General features: G+C 35.5%; 1 protein-coding gene across 1 annotated transcript; it reads left to right on the forward strand.

The window, feature by feature from the left end:
- Positions 1-5,730: 5,730 nt before the first annotated feature.
- LOC142175329 (putative mitochondrial protein AtMg00860) lies at positions 5,731-6,734 on the forward strand. Its single transcript, XM_075241912.1, has 2 exons — positions 5,731-5,901; positions 6,330-6,734. The coding sequence occupies exons 1-2, from the start codon at positions 5,731-5,733 to the stop codon at positions 6,732-6,734; spliced, it is 576 nt and encodes a 191-aa protein (XP_075098013.1).
- The last annotated feature ends 16,103 nt before the right edge of the window (positions 6,735-22,837 follow it).

Here is a 22,837-nt window from a genome sequence, read left to right on the forward strand (position 1 = left end):
TTCACCCGAGATGTCTATTTTTGAGTATCGGTTTGTTTTCTTTGAGGTAAGTATCTTGCCTAACTTCGTGTGGGGGAATTACCCCTTAGGATTTGAGTCTTCTTGTAGTCCGTGTACGCGAGGTGATGAGCATGTGCTCGGGCTTATTTGTGGAAAGTTGACCTTTTAGGGTTCTTAGGTCCTTGTATTCACTGAGTATGAAGTTGTTTTGTTATGATTAATTTCCTAGTTACTAGTTTCACCTCTACCTGCTTTATTTGGAATTAATTGCTTCATGTTCCACTCTTATTGCTTATTTGATTCTTGTGTGCCTTAACTGAAGTTGTTACCTCTTCTATTGCCATGCTATCCCCCTAGTTGTTTCTCATTGAAATTATAATTATCACTTATGTAATTGTTCATCCTTAATTGAGGTTATGATTATCTTCCCGCTGCCTATCCTTAATTGAATTTGTAGTATTTATTTCGTAATTGCTCATCCTTAAAAGAAGTTTAGATATCCTATATGACTTATCCTTATTGGAATTATTGACTTGTGATATCTCCCTTGTTGTTTAACTGTACCTTGTGGGACCGTTGTTATATATTATTTTCTTCCTTATTGAGTTGTTCTTATTATGACTAGCATTCTCTATCGTGTCTATTCCTTGTGAATTAGTTCTTCCATTTCTTTGAGTTCTAGAATTTCTGAGTTGATTTATTTGTCGTACTCCTGTATTATTGTCATTATTGTTGTTGTACTTGTTGTTGTGATGCACGAGGTTTCTGCCGTGCGGGTGTTATTGGGTTACACGAGATTTCTGCCGTGCTATTGTTACTATTGATATTTATACATGCGGCGTGACAAGGCGGGATATATATATATATATGTGGGTTGCGCATGTGGTGAGGCAAGGTGGGAACATTATTATGCATGTGTGGCGAGACAAGGCAAGCATTTACTTTATTAATTGCGCATGTGGCGAGACAAGGTAGGCTATGTCAGGGATTGATTTGTGATGACTTGTGATGGCCTGGGGGCATTCTTGTTGTTGATATTTGTGTAGTGGCGCACTTATCTGTGTCAGTTTTATCTTGTGGAAATTGTGGGAAAACATTATACGTGTTGTCCATTTTCTCTATACTTACTAGCTGGCATGAACTATGTTAGAACACTTGCACAAGCATACACGTATTTAATCACTCTTATCGGTTAAGAGGATGGATCTTGATATTGTCGAGTATTGATACACACCCTTGTTTACTTGTCTTCTATGCGAGAATGGCTCTATTGGCACGTGAGTCGTCAATGCGGTTATAAATTTATAATGAGGGCACAGGTTGCCAAGTGTTTAGGGTTTCAGAATAGGGACCCGTGAAAATATGGATATTCTAAGGTTCGGTACCTCGTGGATGTTATTGGCTAAAACCTGGTATGAAAACGATCATTTTTGTTGAGTTGTAACTTGCCTTTCCTTTATCTCAGATCACCAGATTTAGACTGTGTTTCCGTTCATTCCACTGTATCATTATTATAGTGTTACACTATTAGTTGTTATTTTTCTTTCTTACTGCAATTACCGTATTATTTGTCATTATGCGTGTAAGGACCCGTAAAAATTTTAACCAAAAACTCGGGGTTTCGTGGTGCCAAGGTAGATTCCTGCGTTATTATAGTAGAAATATTTCGCAGTACCCTACGGACTGAGAGAAAAATATTTCACAGAAGAACACATTTCTGCGGCCCATGATGCGGCCGCATAATCACTCTGCGGACCGCATAATGGCCGCAGAGTGAAGCAGTAAGTTTGGCCAATTTGAGGTCAATTTTGCGGTCGATTATATGACCGCATAATCGATATGCGGACTGCATATCGGTTGTATAATCCCTCTTGGGTTTTTTGCGGAGGGAGTTCTGATGTGCATTATGCGACCGCAGAATAAGTATGCAGACCGCATACTGGTCGCGTACCTGGGCCAAAAGTTCAGGGCCCTGAGGGCCATTTCTATGGTCACTTTGCGGACCGCATATGTGACTGCAGATCTATGTCGGGGCTCCTAATTTCTAATTTTTTTACTCGACCCTGTGTCGATATAACATATGTCATAATCTATTTTGAGCTCATTTTCTGATACTATAGAGTGATAGAGGGAGCCTTGGAGTGAGAAAGTAATCCTCATCAATTATTCTTCAATTCTTGCTTGAAACTTTGAAGATTATCAAGGAAAGCAACCTAGGCCTCCATCCTAGAGGTAAGAATCTATACCCTAGCCCTAAATTTTGAAACTTATACTGAAAATGAGTAATTAATAAGATGGTCCATGGGTATGAGGGTTGTTTATCTTGCATGCATATGTGGTAAAAGAGTGTGAAAAAGTGAACTAGAACCATGAACATTTTTCTAATTTTGGTTTCAATTTGTATATTGCTAAAATAGATTGAGGTTGATAAGGGTTCCAGATAATTGTAGAGTCTAAAGAAGTGCAATTGAGGTATGCATGGCTAACTCTCTTCTTCTTAGAATCGAACTCCTGGTGTCCGAATAATTGGTGTAAGTTGGGTTGAAAGTTTCATGTTCCCTAATTGTTTTAGATGTTTACCATGTCATCATGCTACTTGAGAACGTTATTATGATTTTCCAAATTCCTTCCCTTATATGTGCAATACCTTATGTGATGGTACTTATCGACATGAATGATGATGTTATCTGAACGAATAAAAAGGGAAAGACTCGAATTGTAAAATGTCCCCAAGTGCTAAGAACTACTTAACAAATGAGTTTGTTTGTGCCATGTAACGAAAGATGAGAAGGAAATGTGAATTGAGTGAACAATTGAAAGAGGTTATGTCTCAAGTGAGATGCTTAGACGATCGGGCCGAGATCGGACGCCATGTTGTACACATGGTGGCATTTGCGGTGGAATTATTGATTTACATTGTGGATATGGATATGTCTCACTTGAGATGGCTTAGCCGGTCGGACCGAGATCGGACTCCGTGTAAAAACACGGTGGCATTGTGAGTTGTGGCTTTGGCACTAAAGATTATTAACCTAAAAAGATGGAAAGATTGAATGGAAAACTATGTGATCGTTACTTGGTGTTTTCTTTGTATTTCTCTGAAGTACTTATTGATTATTATGACTGCCTCTTCTTTGTTTCATTGTTCATTCTACTAAGATTGGTGTTTGCCTTACATACTTGTACTATTCGATAGTACTAACATCCCTTTTGCCGGGGGCGCTACATCTTTGAATGGATGTAGGTGGTTCCATCGCAGATAGTGCCGATCGCAGATAGTGGTGCTCTCATTCTCTCCTCACAGCAATCTTGGTGAGCCCCATTTATTCCAGGGGTCATGTAGTCCTTCTTTTGTATAAGTTTTCATATTTTGAGGTATAACCGGGGACTTGTTGCCGGCATTGTCATGTTGCTCTTTTGTATCCTTAGAGGCTCCGTAGACGTTTATGTGGGTCATGTATGTATGTTGGAGTGGTCGTTGGATCGAGTTGTATTTTGGAATCTCAACTATGGCATAATGTATATAAGAAAAAATGAGCTAGCAACGTTTATATATTTATATAACTGATCTCTCCCCTGTTTTACAAATGGTGATGCGATCCCTTTTTGGATTATGAATGAGTCGGGTAGGAAAGGTTTAATAGGCTTGCTTGACCGGGTTCACTCGGTTGAGTGCCGGTCGCGCTCCCCAAGGATTGGGGCGTGAAAATGCGTAGTCTTTATATAGATATCGTACTATGTCATTTCTACACTTATACTTGTTCAGGTTATTTAGTCCAATAGGTGTCTTGACTGTTTCTCGTCACTACTCCACTGAGGTTAGTCTTGATACTTGCTGGGTACCGTGGTGATGTATTCATACTACACTTCTGCACATTTTTGTGCAAATATAGGTATTTCGAAGTCAGTTGATCATTAGCTAGCTGTGCGGATTGTTGCTGTAGAGACTCAAGTTAAGCCTGCTGCTGCGTTCGCAGGTTTCAGAGTCACCTTCTAATTTTGTATTTACACTGTTTACCCCTATTTTGGAACAGTTGTATTTAGAGGTTTTCTAGCTCTCCGTAGAGCTTATGACTTGTACTACCGATTTTGGGATTGTAAATTTTATAGAGATTTCTATTTCAAAATTGTTAAATGTTATTTAGATATTGTTGTTATTTCAGTTAATGTTAGGCTTACCTAGTCCATAATACTAGGTGCCATCAAGGCGCCAAATGGAGGAAAAATTGGGTCGTGACACAAATAATAATCGGAATTCAGGAGTCGATTTTCCAAAATTCAATAGTGAGGATTTAAGGGGGTGTATTTACAGAAGTGAGCACCTTTTGTTATTATGATGGGATTTTTGAAGAAAAAAAGGTTAAAATTACTGCAATTAATACAGAGGGAAAGATGTTACAATGGCATAGGACTTTGGTAAAACCTCGAATGGGAAGGGTATTACCCAACTGGAATGATCACGGGAGGGCCTTACATTTTCGTTTTGGGCATACGATGCATGAGGACTCTATGTCTGAACTAATTGAGTTAAAACAAACTGGAAGTGTTTAGGAATTCTATGATCAATTTGATGTATTACTTAATGAAGTAGAATTGTTAGAGGAATATTCAATTATTTTTTTCTTGAAGGGATTGAAACCTGAAATTAAAGTCCAAGTTAGAATGTTGGGGCCGAGGACTCTAATAAAAACATATAGTTTGGCGAAATTGGCTGAACATTCCTTAAAGCTACAAAGGAACAAAATTAGATGACATTGTGGGGTTCTAGACCTCTCCTACCCACCCCAGCCTCTGCGTGGCATTCAAATCTAAGAGGTTACTTATAAACCAAGGAACTAGGCAGAGCAAATTCATCGAAGATACCAAGTTACCTAGCTCTAGTGGGAAACCTGTGATGAGGACATCCAAAAGACTTTCTGTAGCTTAGATGGATGAAAAGAGGGCTAAAGGATTGTGTTTCTGGTGTGATGAAAAGTTTATCCCTGGTCACAACTGTTGGGGAAGGAAACAATTCTACTTCTTGGAGGTGGGAGAAGAGGAAGAGGAGTGGGAGGTAAGTGATGGTTTAAGTAAGGAAGGAGCCATTGATGAGTCTACTTTAAGCCCTCAAATGTCAGTTCATGCTCTAGATGGTACAATAGATTACAGAAGTATGAGGGTGAAGGGTGGAATCAAAAGGAAAATGGTGCATGTGTTGATAGACTCGGGGTCCACTCACAATTTCATGGATCTTGAAACATCCAAGAAACTTAGTTGCAAGTTAGAAAGAATTCCTCCTTTATCTGTAGCAGTTGCTAATAGCAACAGAGTGCACAATTCCTTCATGAGCACAACAGTAGCATGAAAGATGCAGGGAGTAGAGTTTTGAGTTGACATGCTAGTAATGCCCTTAGGAGGTGCAAATATTGTTCTTGGCATACAATGGCTCGTAACCCTAGAGGACATAAAATGGAACTTCACATAATTGAAGATGGAATTCCAGATTAGAGGCAAGAATGTTTCTTTGAGATGAAGCACACCAAAGGAACCTTAGTTGCTAGATAACCGCAAGATGCAAAGAGTCCTTGCTAAATCTACTCGGGTTAGTATGATGTTCACAACTTTTGTACAACCCAGTGAACAACAGGTCATTAGTGTGCACTCTCAACAGCTAAATGTCCCTAATGACTTGTAGAGGTTACTAGGTGATTACTCTTTCCATTTGAAGTACCAACTGTCTTGTCTCCACACATGACTTATGATTACAAGATAATGTTTGAAGAAGGAACATCACCAATCAATGTTAGGCCATACATATATCATGCCAGCCTGAACGATGAGATAGAAAAGATGATTAAAGAGATGCTGGAATCTGGAGTAATCAGGCCTAGTGTAAGCCTATATGCCTCCCCTATTGTCATGGTAAAAAAAAAAGATAGTACATAGAGACTTTGTATCGGCAATAGGTAGCTAAATGGGTGCACAGTCAAAGGCAAATTCCACATACCCATTATAGAGAGTTGTTAGATGAATTGGGTGGGTCTAAATATTTCTCCAAGTTGGACCTTAGATCTGGTTATCACTAGATTAGGATGGTTGACAAGGACATAGAGAAGACATCCTTTAGATCTCATAATGACCACTATGGGTTTGTAGTTATGCCATTTGGATTAACAAATGCTCCTTCAATATTCCAGAGTTTAATGAACCAAATATTCCGGCCTTACTTAAGACAGTTTGTACTAATATTTTTTGATAATATACGCATCTATAACACTACATGGCTAGACCATTTATTGCACTTACAACAAGCCTTCCAGATTCTGAAAGAGAACACTTTATTTGTACAGCTCAGCAAGTGCTATTTTGGAAGAACAAAAGTAGATTACCTGGGGCATATCATTACTCAAGAAGGAGTGACTGCAAATCCTAGCAAGATTTCGGTGATGAAGAATTGGTCATTGCCTAAGACAGACAAAGAAATCAGAGGATACCTAGGACTAACTTGTTATTACTGGAGGTTTGCCAAAGGATATGGGGTCATGGCTAGACCCCTAACTGATCTATTAAAGAAAGAAAAGTTTGAATGGTCAGTAGAAGCCATTGTGGCATTTGAACAACTTAAGGTTGCCATGAGCACTACACCTGTATTGGCTTTGCCAAACTTCTACTTGGAATTTGTGATTGAAACAGATGATTGTGGTTTGGGAATATGGACAGTGTTGATGCATGTTGAGCACCCCCTGACTATATGAGCAAAGCATTAGGCTCCAAATCACTATCAGTCTATGAGAAGGAGATGTGCGCAATAGTTACAACTATTGACAAGTGGAGACCCTATTTGATTGGGAAACACTTCATCATTAAAATTGATCACCAACCACTTAAATATTTGTTAGAGCAAAGAACATCAATACATAGTCAACAGAAATGGGTTGCTAAATTGATGGAGTATGATTACACTATACTATACAAGAAGGGCAAAGCAAATCTAGTGGCAGGTGAATTATTTAGATATCCAGTAGAAAAAGCTCAGCTCTTGACAATATCGACTATTACTTCAGATTTCACCTCAAGGATCAGGAATTCATATGCTGAGGATGCACATCTACATCAATTGATTGCTCAACTCGAGGATAACCCATTCTCATATATATATATATATATATATATATATATAGATATGTGTGTGTGTGTGTGTGTGTGTGTGTGTTGGTTCTCAAAGGGAACATTCTGCACTCCTTTCTTGATAGTGTTGTGGGGGGACATTCAGGCATGGCTGCTACCTTACACAGAGTAAGACAAGTTTATCATTGGAAGAAGATGAGAAATGATGTATACCAATATATCAGACAATGTGAGGTATGTCAGAGATGCAAAGGGGAGAATGTTAGTTATCCTAGATTTTTGTAGCCTCTTCCTACACCTCGGAAGGATTGGCAACATATCAGTCTGGATTTCATTGAAGGACTTCCTAAATCCCCAATAAATCTGTCATATTGATAGTAGTAGATGGATTGAGCAAGTATGCCCACTTTGTTAGCTTGTTAGATCCTTATATTGCTACCACAGTAGCCCAACTTTTCCTGGATCATATATACAAATTGCATGGCTTACCACAAACAATAATCAGTGACAGTGATGTGGTCTTCATGAGTAAGTTTTGGCAAGCTCTGTTTGAGGTTCAAGGAGTACAGTTGCACCTCTCTTCTGCATATCACCCTCAATCAGATGAGCAGATTGAGATTGTCAACAAATGCTTGGAAGATACCTCAGGTACATGTGCAGTGATAGACACAAAGAATGGGTAAAATGGCTTCCATCTGAAGAATGGTGGTACAATACCACCTATCATTCTGCCATTAAGATGACACCCTTTGATGTATTATATGGTCAAAAATCACCACTACACCTACCTTATATGACTCATAGCTCATTGGTGAAGGAGATAGGAGCTTATAAGCAAGATAAAGCACAATAAGACTCTTGAAACATCATCTACAGTTGGCCCAAGCAAGAATGAAAGCTCGGGTTGATAAAAAAAGATCCCCTAGATCTTTTGAGGAAGGAGATATGGTGTATGTCAAGTTATAACCTTACAGGCAAATGTCTTTGAAGGGGCACTCCTATCACAAGCTAAATGCCAAGTACTTTGGTCCTGTTAAGGTCTTAAGGAAGATGGGCACAGTCACTTACCAGATACACAATATATTCCATGTTTCATTACTGAAGAAACAACTTGGATACACAACCTGCAGTTCCAGACTTACCCATATCATTATCTCCACATGCTTATATTGTACTCGAACCTAAAAAGGTATTAGACACCAGGGAAGTGGAAAAGATCACCAGGATCATTTCTCATGTCCGGGTGAAATGTTTAATTGTCCATTGGAGGATAGCACTTGGATGGATGTCCATTATCTCAAGCAGCATTTTCCTCATTTTGTCATTGAGGACAAACACTTTTAAGGGGGGAGAATTGTTATGTGCCAATCTCAATATATATTGATAGAGGTGTATTTGTATAATAATAAGCACAAGGGTGTAAGAGTCAACCTACTACACTAGTCAGTTAATTGGTTAGAAGGGTCGTTAGCAGTGGCTGAACCAGAATTATTCCTACGGGGAGTCAAAATATAAATAAGTAAGCATATTAAAAAGTTAAATGGAGTCAACACATAATATATATACATAAAAATAAAATATTTAACCTATCTATGCGGTATAATTTCCCAACAAAGGGATATCAATTGACTCCCTTTGCGAATGAGTGGCTCCGCCACTAGTCGTTAGGGTTGTTAGAAGGTAGTAAACGAATTCACTAGATATGAGCAGACATTCATTCAGATAATATCCAAGTGATCTCTCTCTTTCTCATTAATCTTTTGATTAAATCTCATTTCTCTACTGTTTAGAAGCTATTCTACTAAATCTAGCTTCTTAGGTATGGAATTTAGTATTCTTTGTTGAGTACGTTACATTATATTTCATAGTATAGTATGTTTATACACTATCATGTTGTAAATATTAGTTATGGAGAATAAGAGTTAATTTGAGGTGTGTCAAGGATATATTTCGCTCACACAATAATGAATAAAATTAGGCGTATCCCGTAGGATTCAACAAGCTCTTCCAGTTATAAAACTAGGAACATAACTAGCAGAAAATTCAATAAAGAAACCCAGCATATAGAAGGAAGAAGTTGATTCAGAAAGTCATGTTAGAAAACATCTTTAGCTCTTCAAAGACCATGTTTATATAGGCGTTGCTCCACGGCTAGATAACAGCTAATTTGACTCTATTAATTGTAAAATAACTTACTAAATAATAAGTAGATGTAAATAATATTTCAATGAGAAAGATTTTCCAAGTCAAGATGAACATTACCTTTTGAGATATTACTAATTTTTCAACAATCCCCCGCATATCTCAAAAGGGATATAAAAGATAAATAGTAAATAAAGAAAGAAAGAAAGAGTGCATAATTTGTTGTGTTTCGGGTATAATGAAATTCATCTGGTGTCTTATAGACTATGAACCAGATATAGATAAAATAAGATTTAACATACAGAATAATTGGTGAAGTTGATAACTTCTATGAACCAAAAAATTCTTGTTGTAAGCTAGAGACCTTATTCATCATATTATACCCTCACAATTTTTGTTGTTATCTTGGTTTTGCACTAATAGGCCATGCACGCACCTAGTTTTCATGAGTGCTCTAGAAATGTTACCACAAATTTTATAGGAGCGGCCCCACTCCACACTCATATAGATCCATCCATCAAGTGCATTCTGCAGCATAATACACCACCTACAATACGCTATGGATTATTGGATTAAGAGTTTAATAACCTAGCCGCACATTCCTTGCAGTCTTGCACAATATACATACACACCATAGGGAGAGACATAATTTAATAGTGCATATTTGATCATCTAATGACTTGTTGCTACCCATATGAACCTACTTCATGGGATCTCCAATCACATAAGTTGGGTTACCATCATTGTTGATACATTTTAAATTGGCAAAAGTCTCAACCTCTTGATGTTTCACTTATAAGGATCGGCCAAATCCTCTTTTTACTACACATAATATGTATAAAAATTTCTCTCTAAGCAATTGCTTTATCACATTATGTCTCAAGACAATGTGTCTACTCTTCCCATTGAAAGATTTATTTTCTTATAATGGCTATTGCGCCTTGGCAATCACAATTCATAGACATAAATATTGTCGGTTTAATTCCTAGTGGATTATTCACCAAGAGGTTGCTTAATCAGCCTCATTGCCAGGCAATTTCAATACGATAACACCCCACCAAAAGGTGATCACACAATCACTGGTGAACTTTTTTTCATCTGAATCAAAGATTAAATATCATCATTGCATCCTTCTAATACGGTGAAAACTCTACATACATAATACTAACTCATAGTATTTCTCAAGTAAGGCATAAGATCATCTCATGTGAAAATAAGCTTGACTTTCATATAATTTCCTTTCAAAACATATAAGAATCTATTTTTATTTTGGTATCTTCCATATACAAATACCAAAGTAAAACTTTCTAAACATAAAAGCAACTTTAACTTTTACAGTAATATCTCAAATTAGTAGGAAACGGTTCATAATTCAATAATTTCTTCATCACCCAAATGACTAAAGATCCAAAGCAAAATAACTTTTTCAGAGCCAAAAATACAATATATTTTTTATCTTCCAATATAAATTTTCGCCACAACAAATCTCAATTTTGTATGACTTCATTGTAATAATTTTAATAAATATTTTTCCTCATTATTTCCCTTATGATCAGGCTACATAACTGTTGGCAATACATTCTCGACCCCGACACTTGCAAAAAATTTACGTTAAGGGGATAATCTATTCATAACTCAGGAGTTCTACTTTATAAATAACAATCTAATAATATAACTTTATTCCAAAGATCATCAGATTGACTATGCAATTCGTTATTTATTCTCATAATCTCAAGCAACATAAACCAACCGGTACTTTTGACAATAGAAAATTCCGCGACTACCGAAATAATGAATACCATATTGCCTTTTCAAGATATTAATAGAAAATTTAAAACACTCACGATCCAGAGAACTACAAAAGCAGCTCTAAGACATACGAAATTAATGTGTTGTGTCTTTCACAATGCAAATGCATATACACAGTTACAAACTACAAAATACAAATCCATGCGTATTATCAATTAATATATAACTATAGATACTTCTAAAATTGGAAGGACATTATATATATCATCTTGAGGCCAAAGTTCATCTACCTATTTTATTCTCGAGAATAAGCAGAAAATGATATAAATTTAGGAGGTATTAGTCCAATTACGCGTACCTGATAGTTAAATATTATGTCACATAAAAACATATCAAGTGGAACAAGCTACCGTGTTTAAAGTCCACCAGAGTCCAATTTTGAGGTCCAAAAGTACGAATACAACAGCAACGATGCAGAATTGTCAACGAGAATAATATATTTAATTGATATTCTCCATAAGAATAAAGTGGGTAAATACCCTTAAGATTGTTGTACAAATTAGTTATGGTGTACAAATTAGTTATGGAGAATATAGGGGTTAACTTGAGGCAAGAATATTTAGCCCACACAATGAATAAAATTAGACGTATCCCATTGGACTCAACAAGCTCTTCCAGTTATAAAACCGGAAACAAAACTAGCCGAAAATTCAAAGGAAGAAGATGACTCAAAAAGTTATGTTAGAAAGTGTGTATTTAGGTCTTCAAAGACCATGTTTATATAGGCGTTGCTCCACGGCTAGATAACAGCTAATTTGACTCTATTAATTATAAAATAACTTACTAAATAATAAGTAGATGTAAATAATATTTCAATGAGAAAGATTTTCCAAGTCAAAATGAACATTACCTTTTGAGATATTACTAATTTTTCAACAATCCCCCGCATATCTCAAAGGGGATATAAAAGATAAATAGTAAATAAAGAAAGAAAGAAAGAGTGCATAATTTGTTGTGTTTCGGGTATAATGAAATTCATCTGGTGTCTTATAGACTATGAACCAGATATAGATAAAATAAGATTTAACATACAGAATAATTGGTGAAGTTGATAACTTCTATGAACCAAAAAATTCTTGTTGTAAGCTAGAGACCTTATTCATCATATTATACCCTCACAATTTTTGTTGTTATCTTGGTTTTGCACTAATAGGCCATGTACGCACCTAGTTTTCATGAGTGCTCTAGAAATGTTACCACAAATTTTATAGGAGCGGCCCCACTCCACACTCATATAGATCCATCCATCAAGTGCATTCTGCAGCATAATACACCACCTACAATACGCTATGGATTATTGGATTAAGAGTTTAATAACCTAGCCGCACATTCCTTGCAGTCTTGCACAATATACATACACACCATAGGGAGAGACATAATTTAATAGTGCACATTTGATCATCTAATGACTTGTTGCTACCCATATGAACCTACTTCATGGGATCTCCAATCACATAAGTTGGGTTACCATCATTGTTGATACATTTCAAATTGGCAAAAGTCTCAACCTCTTGATGTTTCACTTATAAGGATCGGCCAAATCCTCTTTTTACTACACATAATATGTATAAAAATTTCTCTCTAAGCAATTGCTTTATCACATTATGTCTCAAGACAATGTGTCTACTCTTCCCATTGAAAGATTTATTTTCTTATAATGGCTATTGCGCCTTGGCAATCACAATTCATAGACACAAATATTGTCGGTTTAATTCCTAGTGGATTATTCACCAAGAGGTTGCTTAATCAGCCTCATTGCCAGGCAATTTCAATACGATAACACCCCACCAAAAGGTGATCACACAATCATTGGTGAACTTTTTTTCATCTGAATCAAAGATTAAATATCATCATTACATCCTTCTAATACGGTGAAAACTCTACATACATAATACTAACTCATAGTATTTCTCAAGTAAGGCATAAGATCATCTCATGTGAAAATAAGCTTGACTTTCATATAATTTCCTTTCAAAACATATAAGAATCTATTTTTATTTTGGTATCTACCATATACAAATACCAAAGTAAAACTTTCTAAACATAAAAGCAACTTTAACTTTTACAGTAATATCTCAAATTAGTAGGAAACGGTTCATAATTCAATAATTTCTTCATCACCCAAATGACTAAAGATCCAAAGCAAAATAACTTTTTCAGAGCCAAAAATACAATATATTTTTTATCTTCCAATATAAATTTTCGCCACAACAAATCTCAATTTTGTATGACTTCATTGTAATAATTTTAATAAATATTTTTCCTCATTATTTCCCTTATGATCAGGCTACATAACTGTTGGCAATACATTCTCGATCCCGATACTTGCAAAAAATTTACGTTAAGGGGATAATCTATTCATAACTCAGGAGTTCTACTTTATAAATAACAATCTAATAATATAACTTTATTCCAAAGATCATCAGATTGACTATGCAATTCGTTATTTATTCTCATAATCTCAAGCAACATAAACCAACCGGTACTTTTGACAATAGAAAATTCCGCGACTACCGAAATAATGAATACCATATTGCCTTTTCAAGATATTAATAGAAAATTTAAAACACTCACGATCCAGAGAACTACAAAAGCAGCTCTAAGACATACGAAATTAATGTGTTGTGTCTTTCACAATGCAAATGCATATACACAGTTACAAACTACAAAATACAAATCCATGCATATTATCAATTAATATATAACTATAGATACTTCTAAAATTGGAAGGACATTATATATATCATCTTGAGGCCAAAGTTCATCTACCTATTATATTCTCGAGAATAAGCAGAAAATGATATAAATTTAGGAGGTATTTGTCCAATTACGCGTACCTAATAGTTAAATATTATGTCACATAAAAATATGTCAAGTGGAACAATCTACCATGTTTAAAGTCCACCAGAATCCAATTTTGAGGTCCAAAAGTATGAATACAACAGCAACGATGCAGAAGTGTCAACGAGAATAATATATTTAATTGATATTCTCCATAAGAATAAAGTGGGTAACTACCCTTAAGATTGTTGTACAAATTAGTTATGGAGAATAGGAGTTAACTTGAGGCAAGAATATTTAGCCCACACAATGAATAAAATTAGACGTATCCCATTGGACTCAACAAGCTCTTCCTGTTATAAAACCGGAAACAAAACTAGCCGAAAATTCAAAGGAAGAAGATGACTCAAAAAGTTATGTTAGAAAGTGTGTATTTAGCTCTTCAAAGACCATGTTTATATAGGCGTTGCTCCACGGCTAGTAACAGCTAGTTTGACTCTATTAATTGTAAAATAACTTACTAAATAATAAGTAGATGTAAATAATACTTCAATGAGAAAGATTTTCCAAGTCAAGATGAACATTACCTTTTATTATATCACTAATTTTAGAACATATTACACACATAAGAATTTAAAATCTTCATGTATATGATCAATTGAGTATGCACAACGCAGTATTCCACGGTCAATATGCAATATTACATTAGGAAATTATCTTTATCTTTCGAATGTCTTCTCATGTAACTTTGTCTTAATTTATATAAGCACTTATTCCATCTGGAACCTAAAACGCAAGGTTGAAGCTGGATGCATTCCTTTTTATTTATTATTTATTATTTTAGTTGTATTTCTTAATATATTTTCAACTTGTAGCATACCTTCTGAATTCTGATGGAAGACGTTACACCCTTGAAGTTAGACTGTGACCACACACTGCCCTTTTCAAAAGCTAAAAGGTCTCGTATACTTGTGTCAGCAAAGGACATTTCCCCTTCATCTCTCAATTGGCTTCGGATTTTTCTTTTCTGAAATTGCCGCTCTTTCTGAAATTTTCTCACTGCCTCTTCGAATTCCATAGATTATATTTGCAGCGTTCGCTAACTGTAGAAGGTATAGAAATTTCTGATGGCTATTCTAGAACTACATGCCCTTTTTCTCTTTTCTTAACTGATTCTACTTATGCATGTCCAAATTTGTTGGTTCTATTCAAATTGACGTTTTAGAAATCTGAGCGGTCTGCAATGAGAATTTCCCCTTTCTCCTTCGTTCTCCATCACGGCTGCCCTAATTGAAAAAAATGGATTTGTTGAAGGCAGTTGTGGAATTTATTGAGCTCTTTAGCTCTTTTTTAATATTGATTTTGCGCATGCTTCTTTTCATTGACTGTTTATGTCAATTTGGTAGCAGTCAGCGGTACTAAAAGAAACTCAATGAGAATATGAAGGCTATGTGAACAAAATATTCAAAGGTTACTAGCGCAATTATGTTCTGTCAATTATTTTGGTTGCCTTTTATAGTCTTCTGCATTGGTGGTAAGATTAGCTCCAATGGGACGAGAGTGTAGATAAATCATAAGAGGCTTGACCATTGACCTAACACTTGTGGAATTTAATCAAACATCTTTTACCGCACTAACACATTATATTGTTGTTTCTTTCAGGCATATCCTAAGCAGTATTCTTGTTTCCTAGAAAGTTCTATTATCATTGTCTGTAATTCTGTTAGCTTGGACTATTAAATCAGTAAATCTTGGTCGATAAGGAATATGTATGTGAGTTTGTACGAATGGTTTTGGCTATTTCTGGATTGAAGGTCATGGAAACGAGGTCTTGGAACCTCGGCAGCTTTCGGCTGAGCGTCAAGCAATTTGCCAAGATGACAAAGAGAAACTAGAGTTTGGCCATATATTCTTAAATTTATTTTGAAAAATTTGATTTGGGTGAAGTTTGGTTTGAAGATGAAAATGTGTTTGGACATAAATTTTCAAAACATATTTCACTTTTTTTAAATAAAAAAAAACATGAAACATGACTTATACCTACAAGTTCTAAAAATTATCATAAATACCCAACGGTACCTTTATCAATAACATTTACTATATTATCACAAATCATAGTCCTGAGCATAAATAAATTTGGTATAAAATTATGATTTTTATAATGAACTACATACTACACTATCATATGACCAAGAAGACGAAGCAGCATTGTTACAAAATAATAAATGATGGGCTCTTTTATAAAATACAAAAGTTTGGGGCAATTTCTAAAAAATGTAATAGTGATATTTTGGGCCAAAATCAGCTCTTGAACTGGTTTTGGGTTTTGGAAATTTACCAAAATGTAAATAAAATCTATGGCCAAATATGTATTTGCCAAAAAAACCTAAATATATTTTGACAAAATCTATGGTCAAACGAGTCCTAAATGATCATGGATTTGAAGAAGTCTCGATTAGGTGATTTTGCTAAAGGTCAGAGTTACGCAGAGTTTATTTGCCACATATATCGGTTAAGATGAATTATTAGATTGAATTGGCTATTGCCTCCTTAAAATTAATGTTTGATCTGCTCAGATAGAAGATGTTGGGGTGTTATTATTCTGTATTCGAAAATATATTCAAAATAGTAGCAATAGAAAAAAAATCAGAAATGTAGAAGAAGACAAAATGAATCTGACCCCACTGAATTTACAGTATTTTATTAAAGAACTTAATCCCCTCATAGTAACAAAGTTTAAGATTATTTCCTCCCAGGATAGAACAGATAACCTCACTGGTGTAGCGGTACTTCAAACCCCAGTGACCAACGAACTCTAAAAATAGTAGTAAATCACACGTACTACTTTTTTTTTCTGTTAAAACAATGCAGAATAAAGAAGGAGAAATCAGAATTTTTCGTAAGGAAAATATGAGGAAGAGTTCATGTATGGTTGGTTGTTTTGTAAAACGACCATTTATGCAAACCGGCAAATTCAAATTATAACGGAAAAATTAAAACAAAGAAAAATTGAATTATTGTTATGATAACGGTCTAATTTGGATTAATTAATATTGCATTAATATTAACACTTAAATTTGGTCCAAAAATTAATCAATCAATCATTTGACCGAATCTGAAGCTGAAGCCGAGCCGAGCGAGCGACGACGACGGCGCAAGGCTTGCCTTCTTCTTAACTCTTTAAGAGCTGGAAGAAAAGCAATTGTATATATACCCATCAAAAGTCTTTTCCTCCTCCAATGTGGGACAATGTCCCTTTGTCAAGGAGGGAAAGTCAAACTTTCATTTTCTCCTCCATTTCCCATTCACCCTCTTTTAAGTTCTAAGAAGGGCTTAAACCCAACAATCCCCTACATGAATGGGGAATGGCTATATCACGGAAATATGCATGAAAAACTGTGTGATTTACAAGCAAGGATTAATCGCATCTGGATAAGTAGGTTTTCCTTGGAACTTTCCGTAGTGAACTTTTGTCGGATATACTCGATCAATCGGTAGATTTGGTATCTTTGAACCGTCGAACTTTAGTGTATACCTGGACAATCATAAGTCATACAATCAACCCTTAACCGTCTTTGATTCTCATTGTTGTGTTCGTTTCAGCCATGAACACCGCCTGGTTTCATAAGTGCATAGAGAAATGGCCTTACAAAGTTCTCCTTGAAGCGGCTAACACTTCACACTTACATAGGTGATTCCTAAACGTGTCATCCCGTAGATACATTATTTATGGATCAAAATATTTTTGTTGACATGTTGAACCGTCATTAATGACTTTGTTTGATCTCCTTGAACCTAGATCTTGGGAGCTCTAATCTTTTAGGTAGAGTTACCGCCACAATGACTTGTCCTCGACCATAGTCCCATTCCCCTCGATGATCTTTAAACTACCTCTCTAGTTAGGCCTTTTGTAAGTGGATCCGACATATAGTCGCTTGACTTTACGTAGTCAATTGTGATGATCACCCTAGAGAGTAGCTGCCTAACGATTTTATGTCTTCGTCGTATATGAAGAGATTTACCGTTATACATAACGCTCTCAGCTCTTCCAAATTCTGCTTGACTATCGCAATATATGCATATTGATGCCAACGGTTTAGGCCAAAATAGAATATCTTCCAATAAAGTTCGGAGTCATTCAGCTTCTTCACCCGCTTTATCTAAGGCTATAAATTCAGCCTCCATTGTAGCGCGGGCAATACACATTTGTTTGGACAACTTCCAAGATACCGCTCCTCCACCAATAGTGAATACATATCCACTTGTGGACTTAGAATCAGTTGAACCGGTGATCCAATTTGCATCACAGTATCCCTCAATCACCGCAGAATAATTACTGTAGTATAAAGCAAAGTCTTGGGTATATTTTAAATATCCCAAAACTTATTTCATCCCCATCCAATGAGATTGACTTGGATTACTCGTGTACCGACTCAATTTACTTATAGCAAAAGCTATATCTGATCGAGTACAATTCATGATATACATTAAACATCCCAGCACACGAGCATAATCCAGTTGTGATATGCTTTGGCCTTTGTTCTTTGAAAGTACAAGATTCACGTCAATTGGAGTCTTAGCAACTTTAAAATCTAAGTACTTGAAATTTTCAAGTACTGTTTTTATGTAATGAGATTGCGACAAAGCCAGACCTTGAGATGTCTTATGGATCTTAATACCCATAATTAAATCAGTAACTTCCAAGTCTTTCATATCAAACTTGCTACTTAGCATACGCTTGGTCGCATTTATGTTGGTAATGTCATTACTCATTATCAGCATATCATCCACATATAAGCAAACAATGAGTATGTGATTTTCAACATTTTTAATGTACACAAATTTATCACATTCATTTATCTTAAAACCATTTGACAACATTGTTTGGTCAAATTTCGCATGCCATTGTTTGGGTATTTTTTTTAGTCCGTAAAGTGACTTAACAAGTCTACATACCTTCTTTTCTTTACCTGGAACTACAAACCCTTCAGGTTGTTTCATATAAATTTCTTCCTCCAAATCTCCATTTAAGAAGGTCGTTTTAATGTCCATTTGATGAATTTCAAGACCATATACCGCATCTAATGCCACTAATATTCGTATGGATGTAATTCTTGTAACTGGAGAGTATGTATCAAAATAGTCAATACCTTCTCGTTGTTTATACCCTTTGACCACAAGTTTTGCCTTATATTTGTCAATAGTTCCATCATCTTTCATTTTCCTCTTAAAAATCCATTTAGAACCCAATGGTTTATTGCCTGGAGGAAGATCAACCAATTCTCATGTATGGTTGTTCAGTATGGATTCTATTCATTTTGGACTACGTCTTTCCAAAATAATGATTCCGAAGAAGATATAGCTTCTTTAAATGTTCGAGGCTCATTTTCCAATAAGAAAGTCTCAAAATCTGGTCTAAATGAAGTAGACGTTCTTTGGCGTTTACTACGTCTTGGATCCTCCTGATTATACATACTTTATTTTATTTCTTCCCGAGGTCGTTTAGATCCTTCAGCAATCAACCCACATTCTTTTTTATACGGATATATATTCTCGAAGAACTCAACATTATCTAACTCTATAATCGTATTATTATGAATATCAGAATTTTCTGATTTATGCACCAGAAATTGATATGCTTTACTATTGGTCGCATATCCTATGAAAACACAATCAATAATTTTTTGTCCTATCTTTACCCTTTTGGATTTAGAAACTTACACTTTTTTTCAAATACCCCCACACTTTGAAATAATTCAAGTTGGGCTTTCTTCCTTTCCACTTTTCATATAGAATGGATTGCGTTTTGCTATGGGGTACTCGATTTAGTATCCAGTTAGTCGTAAGAATGGCTTCCCCCCACAAGTTCTGTGGCAAACCAGAACTTATCAACAAAGCGTTCATCATTTCCTTTAATGATCGACTCTTTCTTTCCGTAATCTCATTGGATTGGGGCGTGTAAGGGGCCGTTGTTTGATGAATAATTCCATATTCTAAGCATATCTCTTCAAAAGGAGATTCGTATTCACCACTTCTATCACTTCTTATCATTTTGATTTTCTTGTTAAGTTGTGTTTCAATTTTATTTTTGTATTGCTTGAATGCATCTATTACTTCATCTTTACTATTAAGTAAGTAAACATAGCAATATCGAGTACTGTCATCAATAAAAGTTATGAAATACTACTTTCCACCGAGAGATGGTATTGACTTCATGTTGCAAATATTTGTATGAATTGAGTCTAAAGGATTTGAATTCCTTTCAACTGACTTATAAGGATGTTTAACATATTTAGATTCTACACATATTGATATTTTGATTTGTCGCATTCAAATTAATCATTTTTCGCAAGATTTTATAATTGACATGTCCCAAACGTATATGCGATAAATCATTTGACTCAAGTAAGTAAGAAGAAGCTGAAATTTTATTATTGTCAACAATCATTACATTCAGCTTAAAAGGGCTCTCAGTAAGGTAATATTTTTCTAAGTACATCTCGTTCTTACTTATTACAACTTTGTCTGAAACAAAAACACACTTAACCCAATTCTTGACGAGAAGTGAAATAGAAACTAAGTTCTTCCGTATTTTAGGAATATGACCTATGTTGTTCAAAGTCACCACCTTCCCAGAGGTCATCTTCAGAAATATCTTTCCATACCCTTCAATTTTGGCCGTTGCAGAAATTTTTCATAAAAATGGTCTTGTCGGGTCTAGCGGGGCATATGAAGCAAATGTTTCTCTAAAAGCACAAACATGGCGAGTGACACCAGAATCAATCCACCACTCCTTAGGATTTTCCACTAAGTTGCATTCAGACAACATAGCGCACAAATCATCAATATCATCATTTGTTTGAACCATATTTGCGTGACCATTTTCTTCTCTTTCTTTGGAGCACGACATTCTGCAGCTTTGTGTCCATCCTTTCCACAGTTGTGGCAATTTTCCTTGAATTTCTTCTTGATGTGATAGTTGTTTGGTCCAGAAGACTTCTTCCGCTTCTTCGGATTAATTGGAGCAGTTTCAACAATATTTGCTCCCATAATTGGTTAGTTCCCACGTATCTTTTTTTCTGCAGCTTTATTGTCCTCTTCGATCCTCAATCGAACGATGAGATCTTCGAGTTTCATCTCCATGCACTTGTGTTTCAAGTAGTTATTAAAGTCCCTCCATAAAAGGGGTAACTTCTCAATCATTGCTGCAACTTGAAACGCCTCATTGATGACCAAACCTTCAACAAAAAATTCATAATTGGTAACAAAATTAATACTTTCAACAAAAGCATTAATTTGGATTATACCTTCAGCAAGGATATCATGAATGATAACTTGCAGCTCTTGAACTTGGGTAATGACAGGCTTGCTGTCTACCATCTTATAGTCCAAATATTTGGCTGCAACGAACTTCTTCAAACCGGCATCCTCGGTTTTATACTTCTTTTCCAACGCCTACCATAGTTCTTTCGAAGTTTCTACATTACTATAGACGTTGTAAAGATCATCCTCCAGTCTGCTAAGAATGTAATTCTTGCATAAGAAATATGAGCGCTTCCATGCCTCAGTCACTAAAAAATGTTCATTCTCAGGAATTGATTCCGGCAGAACTGGAACGCCCTCTTTGATGAACTTCTATAGACTCCAAGTAGTCAAATAGAAGAACATCTTTTATTGCCACCGTTTGAACTCAATCCCGAAAAAAATTTCGGACTTTTTCGCCGGAGCCGGTGGTGGCACAGAATGACTGAAAGAAACAACATTGCTCGTAGAGCCAACCACGAGAGTTCATGTTTCTGTCATTTTTGCTTTCTGTTAATCACAAAACAGAAACAAAATTAATCAGCGGTGAAGTATTTAAAATCTTCAAATCGAATAACTTTAATGGAAACAGATTAAATACAACGGTAAAGATTTTATTTCTTCAAACCGAATACAAAAGGAGTAGAAAATCCGAAAATTTTAGTCTCCAAACTGAGAGTAGAAATCACTAGGATTTAGTATCTCACAAACAGAATATAAGATGAATACAGAAAAATAAATGAAGTTTCTTAAGCTTATTATTATTCTGTATTCGAAAATATATTCAAAACCAACAGCAATAAAAAAAAAATCAGAAATGTAGAAGAACAGAAAATGAATCCGAGCCCACTGAATTCACAGTGTTTCCTTAAGAAAATTAATCTCCTCTTAGTACCTCGAGATTTAGGATTATTTCCTCTCGGGATAGAACGGATAACCTCACTGGTGTAGCGGTACTTCAAACCCAGTGACCAATGAACTCAAAGAACAATAGTAAATCACACTTACTGCTTTCTTTTCTGAAGCCGAAGCCGAGCGAGCGATGGCGCGAGCCTTGCCTTCTTCTTAACTCTTTAAAAGCTAGAAGAAGAACAATTGTATATGTACCCATTAAAAGTCTTTTCCTTCTTCAATATGAGACAATGTCTCTTTGTCAAGAAGGGAAAGTCAAATTTTTATTTTTCCCTTCATTTCTCATTCACCATTTTTAAGCTCTAAGAGGGGCTTAAACCCAACAGGGGATGTAATTTATTTAATTATAGTTAGGATTGTGAAGAAACATTCAAATTTTTATTTTTTCCTTAATTTTCCATTCACCCTCTTTAAGCTCTAAGAGGGGCTTAAACCCAACGGGGGTGTAATTTATTTAATTATAGTTAGGATTGTGAAGAAACATTCATATTTAAGATCAAATTAGTTTCAACTGCTGGCCTCTTGGTTGTGTAAGCGGTTTCTTAACTGATTCTGCACATCTGTGATCTGTTTTTAATATTTGGTGTCAAAAAAATTTGGTATAAGCTTTGCCAAAAGGTGTCATGGTAGATGCCAATGGGGATATTCTGGGAATTGTTTTCCACCTAAAAAGAAGTAGGCATAGGATAAGATCCAGAAGAGCAGTTGGTAAACTTGTCCCTTTTTGGGGGATTATTTGATTTAAAATGTTTTGCTTATCAAAAGGTATAGTCTTAGTTCAGAT

Source organism: Nicotiana tabacum, chromosome 21 (genome assembly GCF_000715075.1).
Source record: "Nicotiana tabacum cultivar K326 chromosome 21, ASM71507v2, whole genome shotgun sequence".
In the NCBI taxonomy this organism is placed as follows: domain Eukaryota; kingdom Viridiplantae; phylum Streptophyta; class Magnoliopsida; order Solanales; family Solanaceae; genus Nicotiana; species Nicotiana tabacum.